This window comes from Callorhinus ursinus, unplaced genomic scaffold, assembly GCF_003265705.2.
Source record: "Callorhinus ursinus isolate GAN/ISIS: 27379988/994484 unplaced genomic scaffold, GSC_fseal_2.0 scaffold18, whole genome shotgun sequence".
NCBI classification, from domain to species: Eukaryota; Metazoa; Chordata; class Mammalia; order Carnivora; family Otariidae; genus Callorhinus; species Callorhinus ursinus.
The window spans coordinates 6430622-6453623 of NW_027397080.1; the positions used below are offsets into that span (position 1 = coordinate 6430622).

The 23002-nt window shown below is 43.1% G+C and overlaps 1 protein-coding gene across 17 annotated transcripts in view; it reads right to left on the bottom strand.

Annotated features, from left to right (window-relative positions):
• Positions 1–23002, bottom strand: part of MACF1 (microtubule actin crosslinking factor 1) — a 333619-nt gene that overhangs the window by 18345 nt on the left and 292272 nt on the right. For 16 of the 17 annotated variants that reach the window (XM_073902865.1, XM_073902863.1, XM_073902864.1 and 13 more), the window contains 24 exons: positions 22695–22913; positions 21514–21717; positions 19651–19882; positions 18448–18674; positions 17176–17298; positions 16983–17084; positions 16261–16362; positions 15997–16170; positions 15749–15904; positions 15406–15603; positions 14716–14844; positions 13867–14040; positions 11421–11576; positions 11110–11316; positions 10857–10976; positions 10267–10436; positions 8888–9047; positions 7884–8078; positions 7407–7535; positions 6380–6523; positions 5714–5902; positions 3228–3348; positions 2411–2574; positions 891–1053 (listed from right to left, as the gene is read on the bottom strand). In XM_073902865.1, coding sequence (XP_073758966.1) covers positions 891–1053; positions 2411–2574; positions 3228–3348; positions 5714–5902; positions 6380–6523; positions 7407–7535; positions 7884–8078; positions 8888–9047; positions 10267–10436; positions 10857–10976; positions 11110–11316; positions 11421–11576; positions 13867–14040; positions 14716–14844; positions 15406–15603; positions 15749–15904; positions 15997–16170; positions 16261–16362; positions 16983–17084; positions 17176–17298; positions 18448–18674; positions 19651–19882; positions 21514–21717; positions 22695–22913 — 3958 coding nt within the window. The remainder of the gene's footprint in view (positions 1–890; positions 1054–2410; positions 2575–3227; positions 3349–5713; positions 5903–6379; positions 6524–7406; positions 7536–7883; positions 8079–8887; positions 9048–10266; positions 10437–10856; positions 10977–11109; positions 11317–11420; positions 11577–13866; positions 14041–14715; positions 14845–15405; positions 15604–15748; positions 15905–15996; positions 16171–16260; positions 16363–16982; positions 17085–17175; positions 17299–18447; positions 18675–19650; positions 19883–21513; positions 21718–22694; positions 22914–23002) is intronic. The other variant, XM_073902856.1, reaches the window with a different exon arrangement.

The following is a 23002-nucleotide window of genomic DNA, read 5'->3' on the forward strand; positions in this document are numbered from 1 at the left end:
GAAGTTTTTTCTATGTTTAGGTAACTGCCTTAGGTTCCTGACAAATTGCTTCCCAAAGGAAGTGTGAATATTTACAGTAGCCAGGGTGATTTATTAAAATGTAAATCAGATCTCTTAGGTGAAAACCTCTGGTGGTCTCCCACCGTCCCACTGCCTCTACAAGAAGAGGTTAGATCTGCTCCCTTTCCCGGGGCCTACCAGGCCATGCATGAATTGGCTGCTGCTGATCGTTCCAACTTCATCTCTTACCACTCCCCTAGATCGTAACACCCCACCCATGTTAATCTTTCTATCCCTAGAACATGCCAAGTTCGTGCCCACCTCAGTGTTTTGTATCTCCTGTTCCCTTTGCCTCTAACTCTTCCCTCAAATATCACCTCTGCAGGCAGGCCTGCCCTGCACAGCCGGGTAAAGTAGCACAGCTGTGAGATGTGCTTTGTGATCCTGGCAACTCACTTAACTACTTTATGCCTCAATTATTTTTCCTGCTAAAAATGAGATCATGTATTTTGTAAGCTGTTATACAGATGTCAGAAATTGGTATTACAAAAAATGTATTTTCTTGAACATTTTACTTAGAACCTCATCATTCACAAAGTTGGCTCTTAACCTATACCTCAAATAGGTTTTACGTGCCACAGTGTGTCAAACAAGACCTGTCTTTTATTTTTTTAATTCCCGGCAAAATGTTCTTCTTTCCATCAAAATGATAGACCAATTTTAGTAATAAGCAATAAGTAATGTAGTAAGTAATGTAGTAAGTTACATTACTTCTTCCTTAAGACTATAGCTTTAACTTCAGAAAGACTATTTAGCCAGAGTATCACCTGCTTCCACCAAGTGCAAGGAATCCAGGTGTGACCCATGTTTGAAACTATGAGTGAACTCACTGGATGCTAGAATGCCATCAATAAACTCCTGCCGTGTTATCTTCCCATCCTGGTCCTTGTCAATTCGCCGGAAGAAATCCATCACCCGAGATTTTTTGTGATTCATCCAACGCATATACTTTTTCCTCCAGACATCAAAGTCAAAGTTCGCAAATTCCTTCAACTAGACAGAAATCGTAGGTGTCAACAAGACTTACTATTTTGACCCTCAAACCTGCCCAGAGCATACCCGGACTTTCAGACATTCAGTAAAGCCATGCAGGCCTTCCGGAGGGGCATCAACAATGACTTCCATGTGTTGCCTCTTTGGTGAAGGCGCAATCTCGGTCCTTCACTGAAAGCCATGATTATTTACATGAGCTGTGGTATGACGACGCAGTGCGAGAAACAGTAACTGAACGACCACCATGGAAAATACGGAGCACGGAGAACAAGAATGGGTGGAGCCAGCCTTGCTTTCCCTTTGCACTTTTCAAAGGATCACCTTCTTAGATGTAAGGGAATGGATTCTATCCCAGAAGAGAAGTCCTTTGCACTCCTCACTTACGTGATTTTGATAAGAACTACGATCACACGGAGGCCCATGTCAGAAGGCTCATGTTTCCCATCACTTTCTGAGATGAGATCATTTGAATTCTGGCTGGAACCATTAAGAATCCAACCCTGCACGCAAGCATGTTTCTTTGGAATGGCACCAGAGGGGGCAAACTGCCCGTCTGACTTCCATGTGAAATATTTGGCTTTGGCAGACAACAGCAGGCCTGTGCGGCGGGCAAGGTGATGTTGAGCTGCTTGGACTATGTCAGTGAGGGAGACTCAGAATGACTGAAGCAGCGCAGCAGTTTTCCCCCTGGCCTTTCAAACTCCAAAGTTGGAAGGAATAGGGAAAAAAAGAAAAAGCCAAAACCCAAATATGCTTAAAACTCAACTGACCTACAGAAATAACAACAAAGAACACAGAACACTCACTTCCGGGCATAGCTGCTTTGATACGCACAAATAAAAAAAATATAAAAGGTATTAGAGGTTTGTTTTAGGAACTAGGAAGTGTAGCACTACATTTTTTAGGTTGGTTAATGACACTTCAAAATAGATTTGCTTTTCGTAATTAGTGAAGACTAGTGGAATAACAAGGTCACACAAGTTACCCTTATTTCATAATTGCGTAGCTTCTATCTTTACACAGAGGGCCCAGTAATGGTCATGACTGTGATGAGCTACGCACCCGGAGGTAACTTTGCGAAGTCATGCTCCTGATTCTTGACCACAGCCGGGTGCTGAGGAGGGTCGGGTCACAGGCCGGACCCTAAACAGACTGACTGGCCTGCCTGCTTTCCCCAGCGAGGTGCTATGGCCCACCCTGTTGTGACCCCCGTGTGCTTTCTGCCTGGGGGCCTGCAGGACAGAGCCCTGGCTCATACTGGTCTGTTTCTACTTCTGCAGAAGTTGGTCATAGTAAGAGGGCCTCAGAAGGTAAGAAGTCGCCTCCCTCCAGTGAAGGCTGCTTGGCAGGGCCTCACCTCCTCTAGTCGATCCAAGGCGTCGTTGAGCTTCCGCTGCCGCTCCAGCGCTAGGAGCCACACCTGCTGCCAGCGGGCGGACAGCTGGTTGACCCGTGGGTTTTTTGCTTCAGACTGAGAGAGGATTGGCATGGGAGGAGGTGTGGGCTGACTCAAGGACTTCCCTAAGAGGAAAAAACAACTACGAGATTAGAAAAGCTGGTTTTGTCAGTTCACAAGGAGAAAGTGCCAGATGTGTTAACTCAGGACACCTTTCAAATGGTATCCAGTCAGCAAATGTGAGAAGCAGCCTGGGATCTGGCAATATTCCGGTATTAAGCATACTTATTTCAAAACTACTGTTCCTCCTCCCAGCCAACAGGTATTTGTCTCGTATCTTCCATTTATTCTGTCCTTTGCGAACTGAGGAAATGTCAACTTAACCAAAAAAGCAATGGCTCTGTAGCTGATTTATCTGATAACTAAGTCAGTGCAAACCAAATGTAAACAGTTAGCACCGATGACCACAACAATGGAAAGGCCACTGCAAAAACAATCTGCTTGACCACTTCAAAATTTTATGCCAGTCCAAGAAAATGAAATATAGTTACTATGTGGTGGTGTAAGAAAAGTGAGTTTCAAAAAAACATTTTTGTTTTAAATAGGCTCCACAGCCAATATGGGGCTTGAATTTACGACCCTGAGATCAAGAGCTGCATGCTTTACTGACTAAGCCAGTCAGGAGCCCCAAAAAGAAGTTTTCTGACAGGGATTTGGAAAGTGCTTATCTTCAAACTGCCGGAATGAAACACCCTAACACAGGAGGCTAGAAACATACTGCTGCCACTGCGGGATTTCTCGATGAAAGGCGTGTGAGCAGGCTCTATGTTTTTCCTTTTGTAGGTCTTCGTGACCCGGTCCACGTCAGGCTGTTTGCGAGTCATCTCCTCCATAAACGTCTGTCAAACACAAACAACAGGGATCAGAGTTCAGCGTTTTCTTGGACTAAGATAGAATCCAGCACCTTCTTACTCACAAAGCCCAAGCCTATGATGGAACAGATGCCTTTGTACACTATCTCACTCTTTTCAGGAAACACAGCTGGCTAAGGCACTTCATCAGATGCTGGAAACCTAAAGGGATCAGACATGGCTTCTGATTCTAAGGAGCTCACAGCTGAGTGAGGAAAATCAGGAAGTCAGTGCAATGAATGCCACCCAGGATGGCAAAGACAGACCGAGGATGAGCACCCCACAGGCTGAGGCGCCAAGGAGAGCTGCCTAGAGATGGGCTTGAGTGTAGTAGTTGAGGGATGAAGAACTGGCCAAAGCCTGGGTGGAGGGCACTCCCAGCAGAAGGCACAGTGCAGAGAGATCCAGGGAGCCTGACAGTGTAGTGAGCCAGGGCCCTTCGGATCACTGGCTAAGCCCAAGATGCAATCAGAAGAACGGCAGGAGGGAGGGCTGGAGAGGTAGATAGGAGAAAGATCCATTAAAGCCTTGTGTTTGGCTAAGAGACTGGGATTTTATTTGGAGAGTAATGGAGGGCAACTGAGTGATTTTTGATTCAGAGAAGAGACCTGATGAGATCCTTATAGCTATGGTTCCTGCTTCAGTATAGAAGGCAGATCATAGTGGGGGTAAGTGAGGACACCACTGCAGTAACTGAGGCAAAACATGGTGAGGGCCTGAGCCAGGGCAGGAAAGACAGAACCGAGGGGTATTCTGGAAGTAGGACAGCTAGAGCCCGGTGGCTGGCCAGATGTGGGGGGTGTAGGAAAGGCAGGCATCCCAGACACATCACAGAAGGTGGGTGGACGAGGAGGCAGGCTTGGAAGGGAGGGCGGGGTGCTGCCTCTGGTTTATACATCTAGACTTCTGGAGATAATGGTACCGGAGATGAAGGATCAGATGTGAAAGGTTTGGATTATAGGCGGTGGCTGAAGCTGTTGGACTGGATAAGACCTCAGCAGTGTGAGAAGAGGGTCAAGAATGGAACTTCAGACAACACAACACTAACAAGCAGAGAGAGGAAGAGGAATCAGCTGAGAATACTGAGAAGGAATAGTCAGAGAGATGGGAGAAAAACAAGATGGAAGGACAGAAGTCAAAAGAGGTTTTCAGAAGGAGGAGGCAACTCTGTCACATGTCAAATAAGACAAGAACTGGAAGCATCAGCTGGATTTGGCCGGTGGGACTGGGATAGTATTAGTGGTCTGATGGGGATGGGAGCCAGACCCAAGGGCCTGGGGAGTGAGTGGGAAACAAGGAGAGAAGACAGGGGACCAGAAGCTTGTTTGAAAAAGGAGGGAAGGAACAATGGGGGTAACTCCAACAGAACACAGGGTTAAGAGGACCTGTCTAGAAGGTTTGGAGGAAAGAGCAAATAAGAGTGGGAGAACTTGAAGACACAAGGAAAAGAGGGGATCACAGAAGGGAGAGGGGTGGCCTTGAATAAGAAGATAAAATCTCAGTCAGGAGAGGTGTCAATGTAGGCAACCTTGATAGGAAGTACAGGGGGTTCTCAAGGGTGAGGCTAATTATTTACATACACTAAAAAGACTGTATGTGCACGGTATAACTAAGCAAGAACCACACTTGCATTTAGCGTAAACAATCATGGTTAAAAACCATCTTTGCCTCCCAAGAATATATTATGAAGACAGCTCAACTGAGCTTTCCTTCATTCAGTTTAGTTTGATGTACTGTTCTTGCCCATCTCTGGGTTCAGGCAAGAGATCTTTCTGCACCCAGGTGTAAAACCTTGGCAGACTTCCAAGATGGCCCATAGGATTCCCACTCCTGGGGTACATGCCCTGTATCAGTCCCTCCCCTTGAGGGAGGGTCACACCTGTGGAAAGAATGGGAGAATCGCTTCCTTGATTACACTTTACCATATAAGATCCGTCTGAGCAGGTTGGAGAGCCTCTCCTGTTGGCGCTGAAGACCTACTGTGAGCGTGCTGGGCAGTTGAGACCTGAGGGCAGCCTCTGGAGCCAACAGTGACTCCTGGCTGACAGCCAGCGAGAAAATGGAGACCCGGGTCCCACAATCACAAGGAGTCCGATTCTGCCAGCAACCGGAGTGAGCCTGGCTGAAAGCTACAGAGCTGGCTGACACCCTAATTCAGCCCAGTAAGACCCTGAGAGGAGGACCCAGAGGACTCGTGCCCAGACACCTGCCCCATGGAAACTGCGAGATAATAAGCATGTGTTGTTTGAAGCTGCTAAGTCTGTGCAAATATGATAAGCAGCCACTTAAAACCAAATAGGGCTCCATGAGCCATGCAGGGAACACCCGTGGCCACCAGACCCGGCTACGATACCTGATGCTCAGCAATAAGGGCTTTCACTCGGTCAATGTTCTGAGGGATCGGCTCCTGGTCCCGCTGAATGAGGGTGGTCTCAGCCCACTGGATCCACGCCAGAAGTTCTTCCAAGAGCTCGGCATTAGCCACCAGTTCTGACAGGGCTGTTTCAAGACGCTGCTGGTGCTGCTTCGCCCAGGTCAGGACCTAGGAAGACAGAAACCATCGCCTCTCTCAGTCGAGCACATCGTTTGTTTCCAAAGTCCATTTTGTCATCTGATCCTAACAATGACCTTCAGGAGGAAGACCACTCAAGCACTCAAGAGGCCTCACCCTTACTCCAGGGACAGAGCTGGAATAAGCAATCAGCACTCCTGGAAGCAAATCTAGTACACATGTCCTATTATCCATAGGATTTGTCAGGAAGGAGGGAAAAATACAAAACCGAGTCCACTGGAATTCATCAGTGAACACATCACTACACCAGCACTATTCTTCCAGATTGCTGCTCATTACCAAGAAAACAGTCATTACTAAAATGCTAACTTAACTCTTATTGAGATACCCAGAGTGAGTGAAAAATTCCTTATTTGGGGGGTGGGTGGAGAAAACTCAGTAGCGTTTTTTTCCTATAAACCCACTATATGGGGCGCGTGTCATCATCCTCTAAAACCAGGAACTCACCTCCTCAAAGCGAGCCCGGATGATGGTGATCCAGTGCTTGATGGTAGTGATGCAATCAGGGTGGCAGACAGCCAGGATGGCCTCTCCCATTGCTACCGCTGTGCTAACATCCGCTCGCTTTTCTTCCACTTTCTTCATGAACTCCTAAACAAAAAAGATTTGAAAACCAAAACTAAAGAAATCTACTCTAGCAGCACTGTTAGCTTACACTGTGAGAGGGGGAAAGATTTCAGTGTAGTTTTTCCCTCCATGTGTGTTCATACAGGCCCCTACAAGCCTGCATCCCTGTGTCTCTGGTACTTTCTTTCCAGTTCTAACAGACGTGAGGAGGTGAAGGGTTTACACAAGAATGACTGCCTCTGCTACAGGTAACAAAGACAAGGAAGGACACAGACGGGCGCCCCCTTTCCCAGGCTGGGTGTGACCCTCGTCCTATTCTGAGTTTGTTTCTCTCTTTTTTAAAAAAATCCTGTTTTAATTTGCTTCTGTGTGTATAAACAAACAGTACTGTTTTGGACAAATGACAGCTATAAAGCACTATAATATTTTAAAAATACTAGCAACAGAATACCAAATGCCAAAACCAAGATTAAAATCTCCTGGCGGTTAATATGAAAATTAAAAAAGGAAATATTTCCCATCTTATTAGGACAGATTGTGGCCCCAAATACCTCATTGTAGTCTGAAGCTTGGTAAGAGGCTCAGGGCCCGAAGCTGATTAACATAAGGAAAGCCAAACCAAGACATGTGCACGAAGAGAAGTCTAGAGAGGGTGGAACAGTCCACAGTTTTCTTCATATGATACCACGCTGTTTCACTTGTTTACAACCAACATGCATTACACTTTTGTAAAAATGAAAGATCTTCAAGGTGTCAGAAAACCCACTAGTGATTTGCCTCTCATTCCTGCTATAAACCAGTAAGCTGGGCCCATTCCGGTTCCAGTCGTTTGCACATGAGGTCCAAAATTCCCAAGCAAAAGCTGTCTTCCTTTAATGGCAGGCACTCCACGCTGGGGCTGGATTACCTTATGGGTGTCAATGAGAGACTGTAAGGCCTCTGTGTCATCCGGAAGTGCTCCCCGAAAGCGAAGCGTTTGCTCTGCTTCAGAAAGCCACTCCAACAGCATGTGGACTGTGTCCCGAAACTCTTCCGCCTGAAGTAACCAAGCACAACAGATTGAACCTCTCTGCAGCCAAGGTCCTGAACACTGGGGTATGCCAGGAAAAGGGTTGGCCCTGAACTCATTAGTGCATCATAAGCGCTGATGGCCCTATCAAGGCCCCCCACAAAGGTCATCTTTCATTTGTAGATCTTGGAAAAGCAACTGAACTCATTTTTTTTCCTCTAATACAAATGAATGTTAAAATCTATAGAACATTCATAATATCAATGTTTCACTTTATGTTCATTTTGAGACTGGCTGGAACTGATACTGATAAAGAAATGAGAATGAATCTGCTCAGATCCTCCCCCTTGGGTTGTCCCCACTAAAGTCTCTGACCTGTTTTAAAGCCTGCTCAAGTCGGCTTTGTTTGGAGACAGAGAGTTTGCACACAGTGTCCCAGCGAGTGCTCAGTTCCTGGAGCTGTCCTTTCACCCATGTGGTGTCATCACGACTGTTCTCAATCAGCTCTCGGCCTGACCGCTTCAGTACCTGAACGGTTCCTGTTCGTTTTCCCAGTTCCTTCTGGAAAACCTAGAAAAGAAAAACAGGAATCAGTTTGCTGAGAATGTTTTGAACCCAAGAAGCAAAACCACAGAGGAAAGGAATTGCTTGGTTCCATTCTCCTCGGTAGGTTCCAGTTGTGCATCTTTTACGCAGAGGGAGACAGGACGATGTGTAAGAAAAACCACCCAGAAGAGGTGGCTCTAAAGATGAGGGGCGTGGCACTGGATAAGCTGCTTAGCTGGAGTCCCAGTTTCCTAACTTGTAACATAGGAATGATGTTATAGCAAAATTTCCAGAATTGTGGGAGTTAAGTAAGAACACATTTGCCACGCGCATAATAAGAGTTTGATGTAATTTCAAGTAAAGCTGAACGCTTTGTGCTAAAACAAAGAGGACATTATGGAGGTTAACATGACACGTGTAGGTTACATGTAAACATTGCTGTGCATGGTGCTGGGCTTGCTAGGGTCAAAAGCAGCTAAAAAAAGAACTCATTCTCATTTTAGGAGTCAATGGAAATGGAGATCTTGAGGGGTTCTGAGTTTAAATTCATTGTGTGACTCAACTGACAGATACAAACAGGAACGGGGGGTAAACCCCAAGATGATATTTATACATTGCCAAATCTGAATCAAAGCAATTTGGGTAAATTCATCGTGACTGATGCAGAATCCCAGCAATACACACAGAGCGAGGCAAGGTCTCTCTGAAGAACAGAGACACACGGGCTCACGTAGACTTCCCTTCTCCCCTGGATGAGGAGCATGCGCAGGAGGCCTGCAGAGGCGTAGAACCCAGTGGCTCTGCCTCCCTGCGGCGCAGCTTCCGCCCCTCACCTTATGGGCGTCCATGAGGTTCATGACGAGGTCGAGGTCCCCGTGCACGGGCTGGTCCTCGGCCAGCTGCGGCTCCACCTTGTACAGCCAGTCGACCAAGGCCTGCAAAGCATCCATGAACTGGCCCGAAAACAGCAGGGCCTCCTCCAACTTGTGCTGCCTGAGAAAAGCACACAAACCTCACCATTTTTAGAGATCCCTTTTCTTTGGCTGTCTCAGTCCTGACTGCTGAATGAATACTGCTTGAACTCTAGAGAGGGCCCTCCATGCTGGGCTGGTTTGAAATAGAGTAAAAAGTGACTAAGAGATATGCCTAGACATTTTTAATCAAACTACTTTCTAGAATGGAGTAAGTGTAGTGTAGGAGGTGGGTACAGATACCCTCCTGGCACCTAAAGAATCCAATGGTTATACACACGGATACACCCTAATCACCTAAGGTCTGTGTTAATCATTTCATACCACTTAGGTAGAGGATGATGGTTTTGGTCATGGTCTGTAGTCAGGAGTTCAACTACCAGCTCTACACCAACTGTGTGACCCTGGGCTGTCTCATCACCTGTTTGAACCTCAGTCACCTCATCTAAAAAATGGAAGTACAAATAATACAAAGATATCATATTACTTAGCATAGCATATGGGTACAAGTGGATAAAAGTACAACTTATGGAACCAAATCCAACAGCTTCAAATCCCAGCTCTGCTGCTTAGTAGCTGAGTGACCTTTGGTGGGACTTAAGAAACCTCTTTATGATCATTTTTCTCATCTGTAAAATGGGAATAACAGTACCCCCCTCAGTGGTTGTTAGGAGGATTCCATGATTAGTAGCCTCTGTTTGGCATGTGCTCAGTAGTAATCACCCAGTAAAGGTCAGGCATTATGATGGTTAAATGAGGTGATACACGCAAAGGTTTTGCTTGCTGTCTGACACAGTGAGCGAGCTCACTGAGAAGCTGTTAGTATCACAAATTGGTCATTGACAAATGTTTGGAGTTACTAATCTCCTGTTGCTGTTGGCTTAAGTTTATAAGCCTCTCTAATACAGTAAGATTCAAGCTTAAAATGAGAATTTTAACATTTTTTTATTATTGTTATATTAATCACCATACATTACATCATCAGTTTTTGATGTAGTGTTCTATGATTCATTGTGTGCGTATTAACACCCAGTGCTCCATGCAGAACGTGCCCTCTTTAGAGAATTTTAATATTTTACTCAACTTATTTTCCAACTCTCATTGAATGAACTAAAAATATCAAGATGCTACAAAACCTATTATTGATGCATTAGCTTTATGGCCATTTTACGGAATCCAGTAACAGTCTTTGTTAGTTTGGGGATAATACACAGACCCACGAAGCAAATAATCATACTCACCTCTCCACAGACTTGCCACAAACAGTATCCCATTTGTCTCTGACTTCTCCCAGTAAATTGTCAAGTTTCTGAGTGTCATCAGGAAGCAAAGTCTTTTCTTTCAAGGCTCTGCCAGTTCGAATTGTGGTATCATACACAGGCTGTTTGCCACCAAGAGTTTTCTGAAACTCCTGTTTCCAAAAAGGAAAGAAAAAACCAATGCTAAAAGTCAGATGACATCTTGATTTGGAACAAAGAAAAATTTTCAGTATTCGGGTTGGTAATCAGAATATGAATGTTCCTACCTCTTGAACTAACAATAGCTTATCCTTAAGAAATTTATAAATTTTTGTTTATACCATATACAGCATGACAATTTCTAAAAGCCTATAGTTTTAACTTGTTACTCCCACAATCACTTTGTTTGAACTGTTATTTAAATGACCATAACTGTTATGGTTAGACATGGTCTAGCCATAAAATGGAATGCTGGTTTCATCACCTTGACTTCCCAACATTAACTGATTTTCTTTCGACTAGCTCTGACCTCCATTTTTAGCCATCTTCAGTGACTACCAAGCCCAGGACCTAAGAACCACGAACTGCTTTACCTTATGCTTAGAGAGCTGGAGTTTAATTTTGTCTGGGTCATTGGATATCTCCAGCTCCGAGTCCAGGTGACTCTCTGCATCTTCTAGCCAGTCGATCAGCTTTTTCCAAGCTTCATGGAACTACAATTATATAAAAAATAACTTATAACAAGAATGACCATGTAAACTTTACTTTCATGCAAATCATTCCAGAGACTCCACACATGCAGCCCAAGGTTGTTCAATAAATTGGTATCTTTCTTTCATAACTCACTTGTTTTGCCCGCTTCCTGGCATCATCCAGTGATCGCCCTCTCTCAATAGACCGCTGGACAACCTTCTCCCATCGAGACTGGACACTGACCAGCAAATTCTTGATCAGAACAACGTCCTGTTTTTGGCTAAGGAACTTTAACTGATTCCCAGTTTGATCCAGCTCAATGATCTGGTCTCGATGAGCATTGACCTCATTAGCGAACACCTGAGGGGAAAATATTGCTCTTTTTAAACTGAAGATAATAGAGAGGAGCTTCTCTTCCAACTAGTCCTCTCAAAAGGAGGGGAATATCATAATGTTATGGTTACCTTGTGCTCCTCTATCTGGGAAAGGACAGTGTTTAAAATCAGGCTGGGAGGAGAGGCGATGTTGAGATTCTGCTCTGCTAGAGTGAGCCAGTTGATAAACTCTTGCAGGGAATTCTGGAATTCTGTTGCCAGGTTGAGGGCCTCTTCCAGCTTTGACTGAATTTTAATTAAAACACACACACAAAAAGAAAAAGTGCCAAATTCAGGAACTGTAGCTTCAAGGACAAAGGCATGAATTGTACACCAAATGAAATGCCCTCTAAAAAGGAAGCCTCATTTAATCAACCTCCAAACAGGCCTTGTTTACAAAAAAGGGGGCAATTTAATGTTAGTGTCTGAAACCAAAACAACCACGTATGAAAAGGAAAGAGCACAATCTGCAGTTATGTTGCTTTTTCTTCCATTCCCCACTTCTTGGGACATTAAAGAACAAAGATGAAACTATTCAGTAAATGTACGTCAACAGGTCCTTCAGTGGTAACAGCTTCAGGGTCAGCTCCTCCCCGCTTGTGCACGTGCTTTCTCGCTCAAATAAAAAAAATTTTTTTTTAAGATTTTATTTATTTGACAGAGAGAGAGCACAAGCAGGGAGAGTGGCAGGCAGAGAAAGAGGGAGAAGCAGCCTCCCCGCAGAGCAAGGGAAGCCCGACGTGGGACTTGATCCCAGGACCCTGGGACCACGATTCGAGCTGAAGGCAGTCGCCAAAGCAACTGAGCCACTCAGGCACCCAATAAATAAGATTAAAAAAAAAAAAAAGAGTCGCATGCTCCACTGACAAAGCAAGCCAGGTGCTCCTGAAGCTCATTTTTAATTTTTAAGCTACAAGAAGAAAAGGTAATAAAAGCCATAATATTCTAAGCAAAAATTTGACAATACTAGATACAAATTTTTAGACACTTTGATCTAAATCAGAATGGCAAAAACAATGGTTCGTTCGGGGCATGTGCCACTGCCCAAGAATATACCCCAATTCCAGAGTCTACAAGCTCTAGCCTCAGAGATAAGCTCTACCCACACACCTAGGGGATGGCCTCTGTCTCTGGTCCATCTACTGGACAGTGGAGTATGACTTTTGTTAACCTAGGAAAACACTATAATGAAAGTTACAAAAACATAAGGACCCAATCTAAACCAATCAAGAGGAAAAAGAAACTATCTCCCTCAAATTTATCATAGAAATGCTTGGAAGTTAATATACTGCAAGTTCCTAGATGACAGGAAATCTTTCCACATCATTTTATCTGTATCTTCTTTAATACAGCACCACACACATTTAATAAATGATTTTAGTGATACTGAAATGTAATGTTCTGCAAAATCAGAAATAACTATCCTTGATACCTGGCCCTTGTTGGACCAGTTCCACCAGTGATGGATAACTATTTCTTGAGGCAGCCTGCTCCACTGATGGGAAAACCTTCTAGAAACTTCCTGATTATGAGCCAGAATCTGCCTCGGTTAATTAGTCTTAGTTCTGCTTTCTGCAGGAATAACAGAAGCTAGTCTGTCTAAGAATTAGAACAAAGCCTTACACTCAGCTCCTCTGGTCATTCTTCATATAAGAGAATTACTAGACCCCACACTAAAAGAATTCTAGGAAATTAACACTTCTCTCAAAATGTTCATTTAGATGTGTGAATCATTGTTTTATGTCCTTCTGCCTATGAAATTTCACAATGAGAGAGTCCACGCCTTTGCTTCCACTACACACCTAGCAGCACAGTGCCTGGTACCTACATGCTGCTTAGTAACTATTGAATGGATGTGGCCCACAGATTCGACCATGTATTTTACATGTGATCTGCGTAGTACAGAAACTCTGTGCTGAGTGATACTCTGAAACTCGGTATTCATAAAAACCAGTGTTTTGAGGCCTTGATCCCTGATCACTTTTCTTTTGAAGAGAATTTGATTTTTGAAGAAGAATGGGAAGAGGTCACATAATCTACTTTCTCCTGATTTTTAGGAAAATTCTCTGCATACTGCATTTATACTAGAGTCCAAATTCCTTGTGGAGAATGTTAGCCTGACTTCCTGCATGCTCTGTTCCCACCCTCCCAATCCCAAGCCAGCGACTCCAACTGAACCTGGTTTTTCAATAGGAACTCAATTCAGTGATTAATATGGGCTATAAGTTCATCACTGAGCAGTAAGAGCCAATAATGTCTTAACTGGTAAAAGCAGAAAAGGACTGAATAATAAAAGCAAGTATCAGCAGAAACTAGTGCCATCAATGCAACTTGACACAGATACAAAATAGAAATTTAACAGAAGAAAAAATAGCTTGATTAGCACAAAAGTGATCCTGAGGATATCAGTTCTTCAACTTCTGGTACCATGTACTGGTCTTCAAAAAATCTCCACAGAAACTAGATGGTAATTACATGCAATCGCCAAGCAAACTACTCAAGCCCAGTAATCACACACTGTATTTTGTGGTGATACCTTTCTTTCCTCCATCTTACTGCTGACCACATGCCACTTCTGTTCCAAGAGAGCTACACTCTGTTCTGTCTTTGAGCCAGACCCAGAGTCGTCACGGCTTAGAAGCATGAGCCTGCCCTTGTCAAGCAGTTGATTATAAGTCTCTTCCTTGGCTTTGAGCTGGGAATAGAGTTCCTGCAAAAAAAAAGGGGGGGGGGCATGAAAGAGATTGGCAATGCCAATTCCCTGAGAGACACCCACACACAGATTTATGAGCACAGCTGGAAAAGTCCAGGAAGGTCTCATTCTTGATTAAAACCCTTTCTTTTGAATTCAGTTTAATTGCTGAACAATGAATCCTACCATTCTTCATTAAAATTAAAATAATTTTGCTATCAAGAGGATTTTTTTTTTAAGGATCAGAGATCACAAAAATAGACCCCAATAATTTGTTTCCTGAAACATTTGCCTAGAAATTATGTTGCCTTTTTTTCTTAGCCCCTTTCTTAAAATATTTTATCTATTGATTTCCCTAAGTCCCCCAAACACTCTTTTCCTAAGTAGAGACACATCTGTGTTATGTATTTGTCTTCTTGATGCGTTCACCTTTATGTCAATATTCTTATGCCAACAGAATGACCAACTCAAAATTTACCAGTTCACCAATGTATTTCCAGTCCAGCTTCCCTGTCACCACTGCTGCCTGTGGTAGGGGCTATTAACGCCCACATAAAAGCAACAATCCTTAAGGTTGTACTATACTGTCGATAAAAATGCATACTTTGTACACTCCCAGATACATACAGGTCTGTGAACAGTAAGGAGCTGCTGAATAGGGCGTTATGTTCAACTTCAAGAAACATCTCTTACCATATGTGTATCAAGCTGTTCCCTAGCAGTTTCAGGAAGTCCTCCTGTGGGCTTAGATGCAGAAAGTTGGGTCTCCATTCTAGTCAGTTCCAAGAGGAAATCTTCAATTTCACTGTGGAAACCCTGGGCCTTTGAGAAAAGACACATCAGGCAAGGTCAGCAGTCAATTCTCAGCTTCAAGAGTAAACTTCCTAAATGACCATATGAGGAGCCTATCCTGAGGGAGGAATTCTGGGCTGCTCTCAGGGTGGGTCTGTTGCTGGATTAGTATGGAGCATAGTTATTTCTAGAATCTAGCAGAATCCTTTGGACTTCATTGTAACCTATCATTGATGTCTGATATAACTTGATGAACTGACTGACAGATGGATGGGGCGGGGGACGGGACCCTGACTCAATGCAAGAAATAACGGAATCTGTGAGCAAGCTTTGTTGTAGCCAAGATCTACTAACTTTGAATAGTAACTGAAGAGACTAGGCTACAAACAAATCCAAAAACAACCACTCAATCAAAGGTATTCTTTCCAGACAAGTTCCAGCATGGAACTGACCTTCCTCTTAAGACATGGAGTGGAGCGGGTAGAGGGGATTCTACTCCACAGTGCTCTCCTTTGACTGGTTCAGATAGGCGCTCCTCCGGACGCGGCGATGCGCACAGCCCCAGCCACCTGGCCGGGACAACACACGTACCTGCTGCAGTGTCAACTGAAGCTGCTGCTCTCTCTCCTCCGTTTTTTGTAACACCGACTCCCAGCACTGGTTCAGGGTTTCCAAACGGCTCCTTAGGCTGCTGGCATCATCTCCGGCACTAGATTCAAGAAGCTCATTGCCAGCTTTGTTGACCGTTTCCACTGTGGCTTGATGGGCCAAAACATCATTTTTTAGAACCTAAAAAAATGTTGAACATCATCATTTATTTCCACAGATATCATCAAGCCTGGTTCTCTGCAGTGCACACAGTATCAGGAGGCTTCTGGTGACAATATTTGGTCTCAAACCGACAGGCTAAGAGTTGAAAACTGAGAGCACTTACATGGTGCTTTGCGAGCTCAACTTCAATGACTTTTGGGTCTCCGCTTATTGGTCTCTGAGCGTCTAACAGCTCCTCAGTGTGAGTCAGCCAGCTCATTAGTTCCTCTAAGGCATGTTGGAACTGGCCAAGGGCCAGGAGAGCACCTTCTAGTTTGTGCTACTCAGAAAAAGATAAAAAGGAAACATTTGTCAGGAACTTAGAAAACAGTAGCTAGTTGTCCACTGATGGGACTCTACCACTTGCCTCACCTGTCTATGGGCAATTTTTTCACCCAGGTTCTCCCAGAGGTGTTTCAGTTCCGTCAACGGTTCTCGGATAATGTCTCTGTCCGTCTCATCTGTAGCTTTCTTTAACATTAGTTCACCCTGGTGATTGAGCTTCTCCATCTCAATTTGCTGTTGGTAAACTTCCACTTTGAACTCCTACCAAAGACATACTTCATGTTAACATCAAACCAAGTCTTTAAAAACGAAAACACAACTCTTCTTCAAAAGCCATTCCCAGTCACAAACCTTCATTTCATTTAACTGATCTTTAACAGTGTTGAGGTCAGTGCCGACAGGTGGCATGGTGCAGAGCTTAATCACAGTGTTATCTAGCCAGTCAAACATAGCCTAAAATAAAAATACAAATAGTCAAAAGCCAAAAAAAGCACCAGCTGTTGGGAGAGAATTAGCATCATCTCTGTTGACATGAGCAGACAAAACTCAAAGTACCCTGTGCTGTTTGTGTTTTTAGCTGGGGGGGCAGAGGTAAAGGGATAATAATCTTTACTCCAGTAATATGGAGATTTAGGAACGGAGCCAGTATTATTAGGATAATGTCCAAAATAAACTACACTCTGAAAAAACTGTGAATAAAAGTTAGCATTTGTCATGGCCACCTAGCAAGCTCAGGATGTGGTGAAAGTACTGTGACAAGCTGTGCTTCAAGGCAACCTGGGTTTGGAACCTCTGGCAAGCAAGGACTTACACAGTATGACCAGCTTCACTGCATGGCCACCCTGAAGATAAAGATGATGATGAAAAACGTGGCAAGAATAGTAGAAATTTGGAGATCAGTACCTTTCTCATTAGGAACAGGAAACTTAGGCTAGAAATACCGAAACAGTACTGTCTTAGGTTTGAGAATGCTCCAAGTCCTGCAAAGGTGATCCACTCTGACGCTGGATTTGGAATATGACAAGAAGAACACCGAACCTTCTTTCTGCTGTGGTCACCCTGTGGCCTCTCACCTGAAGAGTGTCCTGATACTGCACAGCAGCCTGCATGGCATCCTCAAGCTTTTCTAGCCTCTCCTTCCAGGTTTTGTTTAAGCTCTCCCAGGCATTATTCAGCTAGGGGAAAAACAGATTCTTTAATTAATACCAGTCTTCAGTGTGAGTCTACTAATGTTTCATCTGAATTCCATATCCATTTTTCCCACACCTCATCAATGCTCTTCTTCACTTCGGGCTTCTCCGTTTCTCCACAGGCAAAAATCAAATCTGCTCCAAGGATTCGAATAAACTCCAATTCCTCATGCAGACCATCTGTCTCTTCCTTAATAGTCTACATGTAAATGAACAGAACATAAGCCAAAACAGAAAGCAGAACACAACTTCCCAAACTTTGCAAATGTAATTTACACCCTCATCAATAGCAGATGTTGAACAGAACTGTCAATTTCACGAAAGCCTTTCAATGTCCTTAATATTTCACCTACCCAAACAGTGAAACTTCATACTCGGTTCATTTCTCTTTAGCTCTCTCGCACACAATATAGATGTATGGAATATATTTATATATATGACAGTATGTATAAAATAGTCTAGGAAAGATCTAGTGAGCACTAAGAGTTTACCAAAGGTTCATCCTTCCAGCCTCCAAGAGATTATAATCTACAGCCAGAAATCTATCACAGGGGTTGGGGGATTGAGCCCTTTGTCAGGCTCTACACTCAGCAAAGAGTCTGCTTCAGGTTCTCTCTCCCTCCCACTCACTCACTCAAATAAATTAATAAAATCTAAAAAAAAAAAAGAAAAAAGAAAAAGCAAAAGAAATCTATCACAGGGAAGTATATCAACAAGGATAAAATAATACGGTACAAGGCACCAATTTAAGAGCTAAGAGACTAACATCATACAAACACTAGGCTATATAATCTTGGAGAAAGTCAGTTCTGTGCCAGATCCTAAAAACTGGTTCATGCACTGGCAATGACAAGGGCAGGGAGCGGGGAGAATGGCTGAAATAAAAGCAAGACAAAATATCAAGACAGGAAATGGCTTATACTAAAGAGACAAAATGAGGTGAAAAACGCATTTAGTAAAAACTAGGCTCTCCAAAAAGGCTAGAAAAAGGTATGTCAAAGTAACAACTGTTATCTCTGGATGATGAATCCAGAATTTATTTTCTTTTCTATCTGCTATTTTTCTACATTAAAGAAATTTACTCGGGGGGAAAAAAAAAAGAAATTTACTTGAGAAATAATGTAGACTAGAGAGGACTAAAATCAGAAAGCACATTCTACTAATGTGAATTAAGTTTAAAGTTGATGGGAGAATTACCTTTGAGTGATGGTACTGTCCTGTATCACAATAATGGGGGTTGTATGAGTCTATACAAGGGGTACAATGTGTATATTTAAAAAAGAAAGAAAGCTCTACTATAACGAGCATGTATTTTTTCAAGTGGGAAAAAGTTTTGTTTTTGTCTCACCTCAGCAGCTTCCACCTGCTGTTTGATTATAGACGGGTCAATGCCTGGGCTTTCCAAATCATGGACAATGTCCTGGGTATCTCTGATTGTGGTCAGGAGAGCTGCCATGTCATACCAGAACTTCTCTGCAAGTTCAAGGACATCAAGGAACTTAATTTCTCGCTCTTCAGCCCGAGCTTTGATGTCCTCCCAAAAGAATACCATTTGATCCAACTTGTCCTGGATTTCTGAGGAAATAAAGAACAGATATGAACGGGACTAAGTACGTGAATATGCTTCATCAGAAATTTCACCTAGTTCTTATCCTTTAAAAAGCTCTAAAAATTTAAAGCGAAGGACAGTTTTTTACCTTTGCTTTATTTATTATTTTGACATTCGTATTTTTCCACTTATGTTGGTCTCCCACAGAAAGAGATCACAAAGGTAATGTAGAAATGAGTTATCATCTAATATAAAGATGCTGCTAAGATACAAAAGACCGAGGGGAACCTGGATGGCTCAGTCGGTTGAGCATCTCTTGATTTTGGCTCAGGTCATGATCTCAGGGTTGTGAGATCAAGCCCTGCATCTGACTCTGTTCAGTGGGGAGTTTGCTTGGGCTTCTCTCTCCCTCTCCCTCTGCTCCTCTCCCCGCCACTCACATGCTATCTATCTCTGAAATAAATAAATAAATAAAATCTTTAAAAAAACAAAAAGACCTAACTTATAAAGGGGCTGAGATGAGAACTCTATTTCCACTGCTGTGTGTTGAAACTTGCTTTGCTTCCCATATCAAGTGATATAAAAGGTAGTTATGTTCCACCTACTATGGATACTGCAGCTTACTCATATTAGGGGTTAAAGGAGCATTTGTTTCCTGGCCTGGGAATCTAACTACCAATTGTAATCTTGTTTTCAATGGGGGACATGTGCTCTGAATTCTAAATGACTTCCAAATGACTTTGTGGAATACTCATTATTTGGGGATTGCCTTCACATTCAATGAAATATATCTGGTAGGATGCTGCAGTAACCACAGTCTAGAATTTATTCTTATTTTCTTTAAAAATTAATTAGATTCAAGGGCACCGGGGTGGCTCACTAGGTTAAGCATCTGACTCTTGACCTCAGCTTAGGTCTTGATCTCAGGGTCTTGAGTTCAAGCCCCACGCTGGGCGTGGAGGCTACTAAAAAAAAAAAAAAAAAAATAGATTCATCAAGCACCTTTTGCAGCCAGATCCTTGTCAGCTCCCTGAGATCGCCCAATGAGCTCTTCTCCACGGCGCTTCAGGGCCTCAAAGGAAGGCTGCAGCTTTTCCAGCTCCACAGTGGCGCTCTTATTGTCACTGATGCACTCTCTGATCTTGTCTACTTCAGCAGGGATCAGTGGTGGCATACGCAGGCGAGAGGAGAGATTCTCCAGAGTCTCCAACATAGGCTCAATTTTATCATGGAACTAAACAAATGTTGGACCATTAGCCATCACAGTAATACTTCATCATACTTTTGGGGGAAATGTTAGGGAATAAGGCCAGGGTATAAATCTACTACTATATAGGATAACTTGCATTCAGCCTAGCCCGATGGCTGTCAAGTGTTAGGTTTGCCTAAGAAACTGTTTTGGGTATAGCATACCAGTGCTGGCCCATCAAAAAAAAGTAAATGTTTTATTTTCAAAACAAACAAAAGATATGCCAGAAATCAAGTCATTTAGTGCTGTCACAATACTCCCCTTAGTCCAACTAGTGTGACAAGAAAGGGACAAGACCATGAAACTGGTGAGAGTCAGTGTGTCAACATCTCAGATGACAGTTGCATGCAACAGATTAGACCAACAAGTCAGAGGCCCTCCACCAACTGCGTACATGAATGGGGAACTCAATATGCCAACATGATTTGGAGATTAAAAGTAACATGGCATGCAATTTAATAACCCACTATATGTAACAGTGAGAAGGGAAAATGTCAGCATGATGGAAGGTAATCAAGGAAGGTCAAATCTATCTTTATTCTAAAAGAACAATTTACCTTCCCACTTTTCTGGTACTTTGAATAACATGACTATAATCACAAAATTTTCATTTACAATCTGAAGGAGAGAAAGGGGAAAAGGGAGGCATGCAGATAAGCTCGTCCCCTTAAAAAGCTCTCCAGAACCAATGCTGGATTCATTAGAATAAGGCTTATCAACTCTAAGTGTCTTACAGGTAAGACACAGTGGGACTTCCTCAACAAAATCACTCCCCACCACTCCCTCACTTCTAGATTTCACCCCTGGTGAGACTGGCATAATAAACCACACTAACAAAACTTATTCCACTACAGTTAAGGAAATTCCCTTATAGGTAAATTCTCTCAATTCTCAAGCTTCGTAAGTACCCCCTAATCCCAGTGGGGGTGGGCACCTTACCTCTGCAATCTGTAATGGTGGGCGCGGTCAACACAACAATGAAATGTGACGATGTGGGGAAGACAGGAGCAGGCAGCAACAACACAAAGTAACACATTCCACAATGTGAGTGAGAGATGGGACGGAAGGTGGGGGGAAAAACTTGAGTAAGTACAAATATTAACCAAGAATATTGAGACTAAACATAGGAATAAAATACCCAGACATGACAAAAATACCACTAACAGTAATATATTAGTTGAAAAGTATGTAGTTACATGCTTTAAAGTCCACTGCTGGTGGCCTCTTGAGTAAGAAAACTAATGTGCTGTTCTCTAAATTTCAAATGTAACAAGCCAAATAGGAATCGGACTTGTCTTGACACATTTGTTGCTTCAAGATGAATTTATCCAAAATCATCCCTGCTAAAGACTCATCAGGATATAAAGTTTTCAAGGAAACTGTCAACAGAAAATATATACCAGCTGAGATGAGTTTTACCCCCCCTACAGTGTCAGTATACCAATGTTCCCTGGAACGAAAATGTAGACAGGCAAAGGTTCCTGGTCTACTGATGATGTATCATCAGCACACTGGTCTAGACATTCAAGACCACAGGGGCACACCTGACACAGAGACCTCCTCTTTAGACTCCAGGACAGTGTTGAAGGGATCATGAGTTTAAGACACACACATACCTGAGCCGACTGGGAAACAGCCTCGTCAAGGGCCAGTGCCCGCTGGCGCACCTCCTCTTTTATCTGGGCATACAGGTTTTCTGCTTTCTGGTATTTTTCCTCCACCATTTCCCCTTCCTCGGGGTTTAACTCCTTTAGCTGTGGGCCTATCTTTAGCAGCTTATCAATATGGGGTTTGTGTTCAGCAATGGATTCCCTGAGTTGCTATGTAAAAAAAATAAAGTGAGCGTTTTTATACCAGTTTATTTGCTTAAATATTTTGATCAGATCTCGCATCAACTTTGAGAGGAACAAACTGAATTGCTAAAAACCAGCAAGTCCCAGCATCTCACCATTTATGAAAGAAAAAACAAACATCTAAGTCTTAGGTTCTAACACTACCTAATCCTCCTAATTTTCAAAAGCCATTGGATGTTCCATCACTCGGGAAGCCTTCCCAGACACATCCTCTCTTACTCCCCCAACCCTCCCTGCCAATACAAGTCTAATCCCCCTCTTCTGTACATATAAACACTTCTTTGTACTGTACTATAATTTACATGGTTAAATACCTGTCTCCCTCCCCAAACTGAGAGACAGTAAGCAAGACAAGGCACAAATGACAACATTTCTAGTAATTCAACCACTCCTTGACTTTATTACTGGTTCCTTACATTTATATCCTTCTACGTATAGGAACACAGAGAAAGGAATTAAGCATAAGCCATTAACCACAAATAAAAGAAACATTAAAAACTATCTTTAATGGTAACAGCATTAAGTATCTATAGATTCCCCTTTTCCCCTAAACTACATGCCACAAATGCTCTCTGCCCTTTCTTCATGGCTCCCAATCCAACTAGGGCCAAACCAAACCGAAAAAAGCCACCCAGCCACACCCAACTCAACATCCCGCTGTGTTGGCAAGATGAAAAATTCCCTTGATGTTTACTTAGTTCTTTACTTCTGCAATGCCTAGGGCTCTGACATCTCCATGTTTTTCTTTAATGCATTCATATTAAGGACAAGGGAAAGAATTCAGGTACGTGTTTGTATTGTGCAAAGAAATTCTAACTGATTAAGACTTAACTTCGTAACACAGAACTTACACCCGGTAGGCACTAATAAATATGTTGTTTCCAAATAAATCGTGGAGCCCATGTTCAGTTCTGCATTGAAATAAAAACCCGCATGCTCCTTACCCTCATCTCCTCCTGCTGCTGCCTGAGCTGCTCATGATCAATGGCTGGAGGAGGTAACTGTGTTATCAGTGCCCGGGTTTCCTCAATCCAGGGGCTGAGCTCCTCGTAAGTTTCCCAAAACTGGTTCACCAAGACCTGGGCCCGCTCGAGGCGGGTGTAACGCTCTGAATTGAGCAGACTAATGGCTTCATACTGCTGTATTAGAGACTCTGTCTTTTCCTATGAACAACAAAGTATAACATTTATTACTCTTACAAACCCTTCTTTTAAGGAAAAATGAAGGTGTATACACATTAAAAACCAAAGAA